The sequence below is a fragment of the Tupaia chinensis genome, unplaced genomic scaffold, assembly GCF_000334495.1.
Source record: "Tupaia chinensis unplaced genomic scaffold, TupChi_1.0 Scaffold000624_1, whole genome shotgun sequence".
In the NCBI taxonomy this organism is placed as follows: Eukaryota; Metazoa; Chordata; class Mammalia; order Scandentia; family Tupaiidae; genus Tupaia; species Tupaia belangeri.
In genome coordinates, this window is record NW_006160144.1 from 1,668,953 (window position 1) to 1,682,439 (window position 13,487).

General features: G+C 40.1%; 1 protein-coding gene across 1 annotated transcript in view; it reads left to right on the forward strand.

Moving 5' to 3' along the window:
* The window catches only part of NSF (N-ethylmaleimide sensitive factor, vesicle fusing ATPase), a gene marked incomplete in the record, with an annotated part of 153,800 nt that overhangs the window by 59,448 nt on the left and 80,865 nt on the right, over positions 1 to 13,487 (forward strand). The window contains 1 exon segment of the mRNA XM_014591835.2: positions 8,757 to 8,956. Coding sequence (XP_014447321.1) covers positions 8,757 to 8,956 — 200 coding nt within the window.

The window sequence follows — 13,487 nt, forward strand, 5'->3', positions numbered from 1 at the left end:
TTCAAACTTTGTGGAAAATGAAGAAAAATGTTGAGGACATATGTGATAGTTTTTGTCTCACTTTTTTTTTTTTTGTGAGAGATTTTTTGCTATAGGGCGCGTGTGCTCGCCAGAGAGACAGAGAGATAGAAAGCGAGAAATCACCCCCCAGGGAGGATAGCCATGCCACAACCCCTTCTCCTCCATTCTTCTCTTGGGATCTTGGGCACGCACACATACTCACCCAGCGTGAGTTTAAGCCACTGGGTCTGGGACTCAAACTGCACTCGACTACATGGGAGTCCAGCGACATAGCCGTTATGCTAACTGCTGGTTCCTGTCTCACATTTTTTATGAGAAAATTAAGTAATAGAATTGAGCTATAAATATGTCAACTTCAAATTAAATTAATTTACATCATGTTGCTGACTTTCGAGATTTTGTTTTTTTAAAAAAAGAGATGATTAATGGGACACAGATGGCATAATGGTTATATTGCTGGACTCCCACATAGTCAACCACAGTTTGAGTCCCAGACCTGGTGGCTTTAACTCATGCTGGCTGCGTGTGCACGCATGCCCAAGATCCCAAGAGGAGAATGGAGGAGAAGGGATTGCGGCGTGGCCATCCCCCCCATCCCTGTGGGGGGTGATTTCTCGCTTTCTGTCTCTCTGGCAAGCACATGAGCCCTATAGCAAAAATCTCTCTCTTTTTTTTTTTTTGGAGAGGTTTTTGCTATAGGACATGGGCACTCATCGAGAGAGATAGAGAAACAGAAAGCAAGAAATCATCCCCCAGGGACCATGGTCATGCCACAATCCCTTTTCCTCTATTCTCCTCTCAGGATCTGGGGCACAAACACGCATGCACACGCACCCAGTGTGAGTTTAAGCCCAGGTCCGGGACTCAAACTGGGGTCAACTATGTGGGAGTCCAGTGACATACCATTAGACCATCTGCTGGCCCCAGCAAAAATCTCTCTTTCAAAAAGAGAGAGAGAGATGGTTAAAACCAAGAAAGTTAAGATTCTTATGCCAGTTCAGATAAAATCTGTATTTATTGAATTGAATAAGATTCTGCACCTTACCTAATACTGTGAATCACTAATATAATTACAACAAAGAGGCTAGTCCCTTGGTGACCTGAATCTCATGTGCTGAGTTCCCTTATATAATGGCATCTGCCTGCCTGGGCACATTTTTCCATTTCCTCATGGCCTTTACAAACCTTAGCCGTGTTCCCTATATCTTCTCACCACCCCTTATTTTGTAGATGACCTGGCTCCTGCATCACATGGTCAGCAGATCCCAGTAAGCATAACCTCTGCTTCTTTCCTCTTCTCCCCATTACCTAACTAGTCTCAGAGGGAGAGCTGTTCTCACAAGCTGTCTCCCTACATCCCTCCTCTACGTTGCCAGAGTTTCTGAAAGTCTAATCTCCAGCCCTGCTTATACTGCTTGGCTTCCTTCTAAGTGAAAGGAAGACACCGCAGCTCCAAAAGTTTTGACCTTGATCCTTAGATCACCCTGCGACCTAGTTCAGCATGAACTTTCTGATTTTAAATTTAATGGCCTCTTTCCAGACCTCATCCTCTCTGTCTCTGAAACAATTGTCTCTGTTGTCAGTTCCTCTGCTTAAAATTTTTTGTGGCCTTTAAATGCCTGGCTTTTATATAGGCTTTCAAAAAGACTAAATCTTGGTATCTTTTTTTTTTGGAGAGGTTTTTGCTATAGGGCACGTGCGCTTGCCAGACAGACAGACACAGAGAGACAGAAAGCAAGAAATCACCCCCTGGGCTGATGGCCACACCACAGTCCCTTCTCCTCCATTCTCCTCTCGGGATCTTGGGCACCCACGCACATGTGCCCGGTGTGAGTTTTAAGCCACCAGGTCTGGGACTTGAACCACGGTCGACCACATGGGAGTCCAGCGACATAGCCATTATGCCACTGCTGGTCCCAAATCTTGGTATCTTTTCTGAACTTGCAGCCTGTATTTTAATGGCCATTACCGCCTGAATCTTAAATGCCTATATCCAAAGGCAAAGTAATAATTTCCCTACTCTCCAAACTGACTCTTCTTTCTCTTGCTCTCATGCCGGTATCTCCGAGGTCAGCATCATTCTTCTCCTGTGCCCAGCTAGACACCTGAGGTCATCCTCGACTTCTCCGATTTCCATTTGGTTTCTAAGCTCTGACGAGTATCTCCCACATCTTCTTTTCTTGTCCTGCTATTTTCTCTGACTTTCTATTTCTAGTCCCTTGTCTGGATTATTTCAGTAATACATTCAGGGATTTTAATTTGGGTTCCATGGTTGGACCTCAAAGGATTTAAGAATCCTCTCAAAATTGTATGCAAATTTTGTACATATGCGTTTTTCTGGGGAGGTTCAATAGACTATTCCAGGGAAAGAAAGTGAGAAACAGAATGGGGAAATATGGTCATTTTAATTAGTTCCACTGGCTTCGCTTTCTTCTATATCCACCCTTTGCTATTTAGCTCACTAACCCATAGCACTGATCTCAGAGTAGTGGGGGCATATGGGAGTTTAAGGAAAGGAAGTAGCAGCAGACAGTTTATCTCTGCAGTCAGACAGTCCAGCCGCCAGAGATCAGAGGCTCTCGAATATCAGAGCCAGGCTTTAATGTCCTAGAGAAGCTCAGGAGAAGGCTGAGTCATCATCCAAGGTAGGAGGGTGTCCTCCTAAGGCCTCTGGACCCACTTGTTCATATGCTTCTGGAGGTCTTGGAGGATACGAAAGCTTAGGGGACAAAAAGCTAGTCAGCCAGTAAATCAGTGTCCCAGAAAAAGCTTAAGAACATCCCTCCAACTAGCCTTCCGCGCTCTGCCTCTTTGTTCTCTAGTCTTTCCTCCATCTACCACCACAGCTAGCTTTTAAATGCACATCTCATTGTGCACCTTCCCTGATTAAAGACCCTGAGGTTTTTAATGAAACAAGTGAAAACTGCTATGAAACAAGTTAAAAACTCCCGGGCTCAGTGTCAAGGCCTGCCACAGTTAAGAACTTGCCAGCCTCATCTCCCAGCACTGCCCGCTCCTCATCTCGGGCTCCAGCCCCAACAGGTTACTACCAGCTGTTTCTGAGTGAACAGCTCCTATGTCCATTCCTCTGTGCCTTTGAGCAAACTAGTCTCTCTCTCTTTAAGGCACCATTTCCTCTCCACCGTCCCATCATGAGCTCCTTACTCTTCCTTCCAGGTCCAGATGGAATGTAACGTCCTGCCTCATGTCCACCCTTGATCTCTTGCCATCACCCTGGCACAGTCAGTCTCTCGGCTAGATTCCAAAAGAATTTCATACGTACGTCTGATAATGTCACATCGTATTGTAGATAACCTGTTTTTATTTCTGTCTTTCCTACTAAGCTAAGAATGCCCTGCAGGTAGGGACTGTCTTTTCATGTTCATATTCCTCACACCTACCTTAGTGCCTAAACAGGATCTCAATACACTTTTGAATGGAATTAGTTATAAACAGTTTTTATGACTCATTGAAAATTAGAGGCCAATGCTTATTTAATAAGTCAGAATAGACTATAATAATAATAGTAATAACAAAGTCCTATTTCCACTGCTTATTCAAGTAACTGCTACCTTTGTGGAAGTGAATTTTTAAAATCTTCACATGTCAATGTATATTTTTGGTATGCTAACTCGAGATCCTAAAAGAATTGCAGTTTGAATAAAGACTAGAGTTCCTATGACATTCCTACTGATGTATTGAATACAGTCTAACATTTCACAGATCTATGTTATATAAGTTCAATGGATATTGCATTTAATTTTTCTCTCAACCTTCATTGTAATATTTTGCAAATGGTTTATTTTCTAAGATCTGAGCCAATTTAATTCAAAACACATTAAATTGAGCATTTTCCATGTACACAATTATAAAGTTAAAATTATGGTATTTATTGGGCCAGCAAGTGGCGTGGTGGTTAAGGGTGCTGGATTCTCACATGGCCAACTGTGGATCGAGTCTCAGACCTGCTGACTTGCTTTCTCACTTTTTCTCTCTCTCTCTCACTCACTCTCACTCTCACTCTCTCACACTCCGTCCCTCTCTAGTCAAAGTAAAATAGATAAAGTTAAATAAAATAATTCTTTTTAAAAAGTATAGTATTTATTACATAACTTGTGCTACATTTGAAGTCTCAATCATTGCAAACGTCTGGTTTTTTTTTAAGGTATTTAAATTAGTTGAACTATGAAAGTAAGCACTGTCCTATACTAAGAAATTCACATAGTTTTAAAAAATGGTCTTCTCTTCCTCATATTCTTTGAGTTTTGTAGGAAAGGAATCAACAGTTCACTTAACTCTTTACTGAGTACATATCATATGCTAGGCATTATACCAGGTATTTGTGATTCAGGATAATGAGGCAGTGCTTGCCCTCGAATAGTCATAGTCTAACAGAGAAGATCTATAAACATATAATGGCAATGTAAATCTTGAAGAAGAGGAAGGAAAACTCCTTGTTCAAGAACTGAAGTTGAAGTGGAGAGCGAATTTGTCTGCTGATCATTTTGTAGATAGAGAAGTAGAGAGTTAAAGGGAGTTCATACCCGATAGTCCTTTCTCCCTAATATGCAAAGTAGGACTCAGGTTGTTTGTAAGAATTAATGGCATAGGACAAGCAGTTAGCTTAATGGCTATGTCGCTGAACTCTCACGTAGTCGACCCGGTTCGAGACCCAGACCCGATGGCTTAAGCTCATGCTGGGCACGTGTGTGTCCGTGCCCAAGATCCCAAGAGGAGAATGGAGGAGAAGGGATTGTGGCATGGCCACTCCCCTGGGGGGTGATTTCTCACTTTCTGTCTCTCTGTCTTTTTGGCGAGCACATGCCCTATAGCAAAAACCTCTCCAAAAAAAAGAAAAAAGAAAAAAAAAGGATTAATGGCATGAAGTAGCTCTTGAGAAGAAACTGAAGATACAATCATTAAAAAGAAATAGACATGCCGACAAAGACAAATGAAGGATGGCATGCCGAGTAGAAAAGGCAATGAGAGGAGAACTGAAGCTGGGTAACATGAAATTATGTGGATGTGAGTCAGTACAGTGGAATAATTTCCTCTGTCTGCTCTGAGGCCAATATATAGGTGCAGGGGACTGACAGGTGGTGTGGTGGTCAAGGAACTGGACTCCCACATGGCCAACTATGGTTCAAATCCTGGACCTGGCGGTTTGCTTTCTCACTTTCCCTCTCTCTTTCTGTCTCTGTCTTTCTCTGGTGAGTACACATATCATATAGCAAATTGAAAATGATGATAATACATAAAGTTAAATAATTATTTTAAACAAGTATAGGTCCAGTAAAGTCATATTTTGCTCAAGGATCTTGAGATGGGTATAATAGAAGTATAAGAAGGTCAGGGAGTTGAGAGTCTTTTTTTTCTTAATATGGAAGGAAGTATGGTTAAAAAGAGATTGATAAACTTGGAGAAAGTGAGGAAGTGAAGAAACTGGAGATAAAAACCTGATACTTATAAGATACTGAGCAGGGACCAACAGTTAATGTAATGGCTATGTTGCTGGACTCCCATGTAGTTGACCATGGTTCGAGTCCTGGACCTAGTGGCTTAAACTCACGCCGGGCACATATGCGTGCATGCCCAAGATCCTAAGAGGGGAATGGAGAAGGGATTGTAGTGTGGCCATCTGCCTGGGGGGTGATTTCTCACTCTCTGTCTCTCTGTCTTTCTCTTTCTGGTGAGCGCATGTGCCCTATAGCAAAAACCTCTCCAAAAAAAGAAGATACTGAGCAAATCTTCATTTCCTCCTTTCTGACTTTCCCTTCCCTATACCTGTTTCACCACCAGTACTCGCCTCTGCTACGGCTTCTAACGTGAATAGTTTCAAATCATGGTGATAGCAGCCAGTTTTGAGGGAAAGATGAGGAACTAGGTTCCAAAGGCCTTATCCAGTGTGTCCCAGTGACTTAGGTGTTGGCAGTACTTGGTAAAGATTGCCTCTAGAAGATGCTCAAGGCTTATTCCATTATCTCCCTACAACTCATGCTTGAAGGATGGGATCAAGAATCAAAGATGGTTTATGGGGCCATGGTTCTTTTTTTTTCCAAAAACAATTAAATATTTCTTGCAGATTCTTTTCCTAAAAGCATTTACTAATCTTGTTTATTGACTTAGGAAAATAAACTTTAAAAAAAATATATTACCTATTTTATACTTACTCATTCTAGAATAAAGAATATTTTCCAACTGATCTCATGAAGCCAATGTCCTACTGATTTCAAAATATGACAGTGTTACAAGAACAGACATGATTACGCCACTATGCAGTTTATTCTAGATGGGAAACCACATTTAGTATGTTGTGATGATGCTCAGGGAATAAATGTTAAGTAATTTTTAAAAAGTTGCAGGAGAAAAAAATAAAACCGTGAAACTGTTCGTATGGGGCCATGGTTCTTGGGACAGGGATTTATTCTGTGATGAGAAGTATTAAATCTCTAAGAGTCCTCAGGACCAGCAGTTAGCATAATGGCTATGTCGCTGAACTACCATATAGTTGACCACAGTTCGAGTCCTGGACCCAGTTGCTTGAACTCGCGCCCGGTACGTGTGCGTGCATGCCCAAGATTCCGAGAGGAGAATGGAGGAGAAGGGATTGTGGTGTGGCCATCTCCCCTGGGGAGTGATTTCTTGCTTTCTGTCTCTCTGTCTCTCTCTGTCTTTCTGGAGAGCGCACGCGCCCTATAGCAAAACACCTCTCCAAAAAAAATAGAAAAAGAAATCTCTGAGTCCTCAAAGGTTTCCAGTAAGTGCTCCATCTCCTTACAGGCTTAACCATTGCACAGAACTCATTAATTTCAAAGGTGTAAAAAGAGTCTTTTGTTTGTTTGTTTTGTTTTGAAGTGTTTGCCATAGAGCATGCATGCTCACCAGAGAGATAGAGAGAGGGAAAGTAAGAAATCGCCCCCTCAGGGGGGATGACCATACCACATACACTTTATTCATTCTCCTCTCTGGATTTTGGGCATGCACACACGTACCTAGTGTGATTTTCAAGCCACTGGGTTCAGGACTAAAACCTCAATCAGCTATGTAGGAGTTCAATACCTTAACCACCATACCACGTGCTGGCACAAAAAGAGACTCTTTTCTTTTTTTTTTTTTTTGGAGAGGTTTTCGCTATAGGGCGTGTGCGCTCGCAAGACAGACAGAGAGAGACATAGAGACAGAAAGCGAGAAATCACCCCCCAGGGGGGATGGTCACGCCGCAATCCCTTCTCCTCCATTCTCCTCTCGGGATCTTGGGCACGCACGCACACACGCGCAGCATGAGTTTTAAGCTACCGGGTCCAGGACGCGAACTGTGGTCGACTACGTGGGAGTCCAGTGACATAGCCATTATGCTAACTGCTGGTTCCCAAAGAGACTCTTTTCTTGACATAAAAATTAGATCACATTGGCAACATATGATATCTTCCTCCTTGGAATCTAAGGATCCTAGTAGAGTTGGTTGTATCTTATGACTTATTTTATAGGAGTTATAAAATATATTTTACTTTTTTATTAAATAAATACTTTTGGGACCAGCAGGTGGCATAGTGGTTAAGGGCACTAGACTCCAGCATAGCCGACCATGGTTCAAGTCCTAGACTTGGCAACTTGCTTTCTCACTTTCTCTCTCCCTTTCTCTCCTTCTCTGGTCAAATTAAAATAAGTAAATAAATAAGTAAATAAAGTTAAATAGAATAATTTTTTAAAAATAAAGAAAGAAATACTTTTTAAGGCTTTTGTCTCAAACCGGACAGTCGGCCAGGTAAGATCCAGCACCTTAACCACCACACCACTGGCTGGCCCATAGAGATTTTCTTTTTCACCACAGTTGTGAATGTAACACATAATCTATATTTCACAGGGTGTTTACCTGGTTGTAGTGTAAAGAAAAAATTCAACAGAAATGACCCATGTGTCTTAACAATGAAACTGCTAGAAAGGTGAGGGTCCCTAGAGTGAGTAAGCAGAAACCACAGGTCATCATCATCTTAAGAAATGAAGTGAACTTTCATGTAGAGTTGGCTGAAAAAATCCTCAGTAGTCTGGATCATCAGTCTTGCTGTATTAGATTGTCAATGGTACCTTTAAGGTGTCTAGATGCTTGACTAGAAAATAATCGAATACTGTTGATGAAACTTCGTCTGAGTTGCTCTAAAGAACCACGTACCTCACTTGAATCTTGTCGCACACATTCAGCTTTATCCACAAAGCCTGTGACATCCATCTAGATCCTCTGGATTCCTCTATATCCAGCCAACTCAGACACGTTTGCCCTTTTCTCAAGTGCTTGGATTGACAGGTAGACTTGTTATTCTATAACTAAGGTATAGTTTCTGTAGCCTAAAATAGCAGAATAGATATGTCTTGGGTTAGATTTTCCTAAAAATAGACCTCTCCCCCCAACCTTTAAGTAAAGGATAATAGAAATAAGCAATAATTCCTAATTGGCCATTTAGGTCAAAGAAACATGTAAAGAGTTAAAAGTGTTCTAAATGACAGCTCAATTATACTTTTCCAAAAATCTTTCATCTTTTCCTCCTCAAATATTAGTACTAGTGTGTGATTTATTTCTGGATTTTCTGTTTAAAAGTTCCAGTTCATTTTTGCTCAGTTCATGGCGAGTGGACATTAATATATGTAAATGGCACCACTGTGTTTTTCCTAAAGTACATATGAAGAAGAAGAAAAACTTGGCTTTTGGTTGAGATAACATTGTTTTCATTTTCTTTCAGGTTGTAAACATGTGAAAGGCATTCTGTTATATGGCCCCCCAGGCTGTGGTAAGACTCTCTTGGCCCGACAGATTGGCAAGATGTTGAATGCAAGAGAGCCCAAAGTAGTCAACGGACCAGAAATCCTTAACAAATATGTGGGAGAATCAGAGGCCAACATTCGTAAACTCTTTGCTGATGCTGAAGAGGAACAGAGGAGGGTAATGTGAATATACATATAATTTAGTGCAAGTGTATTACCACTTAGGTGATGAATGAAACTCAAGAGTGTGTGGAGGCAAACCCGTTGCTGTGATCCATATTTTGTAACAGTTTGATCAATAGCAGACCATGAATATGCAGTGGTCCCATAAGATGATGATGGGCTGTCCCGTGTAGCCTAGGTGCTTAGCAGGCTTTACCATCTAAGTCTGTGTAAGTGCACACTGCGAGGTTCACACAATGACGAAATCGCCTAATGATGCATTTCTCAGACTGTAGCCCTGTTGTTAAGCAATGCATGACTGTACCCAGTTTATGTATGGCACTGTATCAGGATTTCGTGGGATTTACCTGACGTGAGCACATGCCATTACCCACATGTTCATACTGCAAAGGTAGATGATTGTATAAGCCAAAAGTTCTGTAAAAACATCATGAGTGTATTTTCGGGTGACATATTTAGTCCATATTATTTCCATATGTATACTAATTTTTTCACTGGAAAAGAGGGAAATTAAATCTATAAATAGACTTATAGAATTACATAAATGGAAGGTCCATGTGCAGAAAGAAAGTTGGCTTATTTAACACTGAGTTAGCTCAGTCATAGAGTGACAGGATTGAATTTCACAGCTCAAAGGAAAACTCAATTTGGATCTTAGAAAAAATAAAATTATTTAAAAATCAAAGCAAAGTTCACACATTGTGATGGCTAATTTTACATGCCAATTTGTCTGGGCCACAGGGTACCTAGACAATGGTCAAACATTATTCTGGGTATGTCAGTGAAGCCTGCCTTTATACTCAGACTGAAACATCAGCACTTCCTGGGTCTTGAGCCTTTCAGCCTTCAGACTAGAACTACACTATTGGGTCTCTTGGATCTCCAGATTGTCAGCTGCAGATCTTGAGATGTGTTGGCCTCTTTAAATGTGTTAGTAATTCTAATGATAAATACCCCCCCCCGTGTACATATATACACATGTATACATATGCATACGTATAGAGAAGAGATTTATCATAGGAATTAGCTAACATAATTATAAAGGCTTACATATATGCGTGTGTACATATACACATGTATATAAAAAGATAAATACATGGAATACACACATACACATTCTCTCTCTCTATTGGTTCTGTTTCCCTGAAGAACTCTGATACACTAATATTAACATATTTATTTCATTGACAGAGTTTGAAAACAATGCCATGAGATTTCTGGTTCTGGTAATACAGTAGACTAGGTAACCTGAACATTTTCCTTTTCTAAACACCTTCGAATGATCAGTAAAACATAATTAAAATAATTTCAAATGCATAATTGCACTCTTGGGAAAGACAAGTAAATCTCCAGAAATAAAACGAGAGTGCTAATGATAAGACCTACAGCTTTTGGTTCGGTAATATATGGATTTGGGTTTTTAAACCCACTAGGCCATGTGAGATCCAGCTGCCCTACCCACCATGCCATTGGTTGACCCTCCCATGAGAATTCTAAATCATGGATCCTTGATCATGCTAGTTTAGGATTTGAATAAATATATTCCTTCTCTGTGGTTTGGGACACCCCCTCCCCCAGCCAAGAAATTAATTTAGCAATTAGTTCTGAACTAGCAGTACTATAGGTTGTCAGTTATAAGCAAACCCCAAGGAGTGTTCCAACACAGGCCACAAGAGATTCTAACAGGGAAGCTGAAATAACTTCAAGAAATAAAAAAATATAGCCATCAAAACTTAAAACTCAACAACCATGCTAAACATAAGGCAGTAAGTGTCAGCTGCAGGGAAGAGCGGTAAACAGAAGAATAATCTAAAGAAATCACAGAGTGTTGCACAGAGAAACAAAGGGGTAGAGAATATGAAAGTTGAGGTAAGAGTTAAAATGAGAAGTCCAAATACAGAGAATTATGTGGGGGCAATATTCAAAAAAGAAATAGCTAAGAATTTTCTAGAATTGGTAAAAGACATAAATACTCAGATCCAAGTAGTACATTTAGCCCAAATGAAACAAATAAAAATTATTTTATTTCCAGACCCATTTTAGTAAAACTAGGGAATGCCAGGGAAAAAAGGGAGACATCTAAATATCAACCAGAACAAAACAAAACAACCTCTTTTAGCTGGCTTAGAATGGGGGAATCTATTGATATTATGTTGATAGCAATCTTTTAACAACAGCCAGACCAGAAAACAGTGAAATAGTATCTTCATAGATCTAGGTGAAAATAACTTTTGACTTAAAATGTTGTACTCAGCTTAATTCTTACTCAGGAATGAAGGTGAAATAAAGACTTGTTTTCAAACAAAAGATGGTAGAGTTAACTAGTTACAGAGGCTGGTTGAAGCTTGTGATGAAGCAGAATGCATTCGAGATGGGAAGAAATTGAGCCCAGAAGGAAATGGTGGATCCAAGAAACAATGATCAACAATAAAACTGGCGAGAATGTAGATAACATCTGGGAGTCCTTCTTCTAGAAGTGGCAGCTTGAGTGAATTGCACCTGCTACTGAAGACTGGAAAAGATCAACAACAGAAACAAAATTCAGTTTTCCTTGAAGGCATCCTAGAGCTTATAAGATCCAGGGGAAGAATGGAGCCTAGAGGAAAGGTCCTGCTGTATAGGGACACTTCCTCTGGAGACGTCAGTCATTTCTTGACGGGGCTGCTAAAAACTAAGCCACCCTTTGACAGGCTAGTGGAAGAAAAGGTGGCAGAGGTAGGAGCCCATGGCCCCTGAAGAGGGGACACCTGGTAAACACAACTCATGTTGAGTCAAGACACCATGGAAGCAGAGGTTCACCAGGAGTAGACATACTCTCACAGAGGCTACAGGTTAGTTTGAATCATGCCATTCCTTAAAATCAGGCAGAGAGTTTCTAAATTGCTTCTTGCTAGAAGAAGGTAATATCATGTAAGACCCTGAATTATTTCTATAGTTTGAAAATGCCAAGTCTTGGAGCCGGCAGGTACCATGGTGGTCAGGGTGCTGGACTCTGACATAGCCAGTGGTGGTTCAAGATCTGATGACTTACTTTCTCACTTTCCCTTTCTCTCTGTCTCCCTGTGGTCAAATTAAAAAATAATAATAACAAATGGAATTAAATAAATAATTATTTAAAAAAATAAAGAAAAGAAAATGCCAAGACGGGCTTAAAATCAGAAGCAACTGGATACACAGAGACACAAACAACACAAAGAAAGAGAAACAAAAAATGGTAGAGACAGGGCCTTCAGATATTGGAATTCTCAGAGATAGACTTTTAAAATATACTTATCACGTTCAAGGAAATAAGAGACAGGAGTGAAAATTTTGGCAGAGTGCTAGGAATTATTAAAAATAAATAAATAAATAAATGGAAATTCTGGAAATTAGAAAATCAGTAAATTAAATTAACTCGAATGGGTTTAAACAGTAGATTAGACACTTTGTAAACTGAAATATGTGAAATGAAATAACCAGAGACAAAGGATGAAAGGAATTAAGAGAGAGTAAGAAAGAGAAAATACTGCAAGAAGGTCTGGTATATATATTTAAAGCTTCAGAAAAGCAGGAGAAAGAAGAGGCAAAAGCAGTATTTAAAGAGGAAACGGTATAGAAATTTCTGACACTGATGAAGAATATGAGTCCATAAATCTCAGAAGTGATGTGAACCCCAAGCACGAGAGATACCAAAGAAGCTGCATCTGTAGACATCAGTGTTAAGCTACTGAAGACCCAAAACGAGAAGAATCTTAAAATCACTGAGACAAAAGAGAAAGATTGCCTTCAAATAAGCAACAGTGAGCTAGCAGTTGTCTTGACAGAAATGATAGAAACAAAAAGTCCTTTAAATGCCATTTTTAAAAGGCTGAAAGAAAATTATCTAATTAGATTTTTATGTCCAGTTAATGGTTGTCATATTAATATACAGTGGAATACTAAACAGAAATAAAAATAAGTAGACTACAGCTATATTCAGATGTAAATCTCACAAGTAATATTGAGCCAAAAAAAAAAATAAAAAAAAACATACTATATGATTCCATTTATGTAAAGCTCAACTAAAGTATACTGTTTAATAATGCATGCTTAGGCACCTGTAAAGGAAACTATAAAGAAAAATAAGAAGTAATTACAATAAGTAAGTTTAAAAAAGATAAATAACATGCACTATATAAAATGGCAACAGTAAAGATTAATATGGGTTTTCTTTTAAACGCAAGAACTAAAATATGAACAAAACATATGGGAAGTAAATGAAACCCTTATGAGAGCCTTAGAAGATAGTAATGTTAACTAACATGAAACTAAGTGGGACCAGCAGTTAGCGTAATGACTATGTCGCCGGACTCCCATGTAGTCGACCGTGGTTCGTCCCAGACCCAGCGGCTTAAACTCACACTGGGCGCGTGTGCGTGCGTGCCCAAGATCCTGAGAGGAGAACGGAGAAGGGATTGCGGCGTGGGCATCCCCCCTAGGGGGTGATTTCTCGCTTTCTATCTCTCTGTCTCTCTCTGTCTTTCTGGTGAGCTCACGCGCCCTATAGC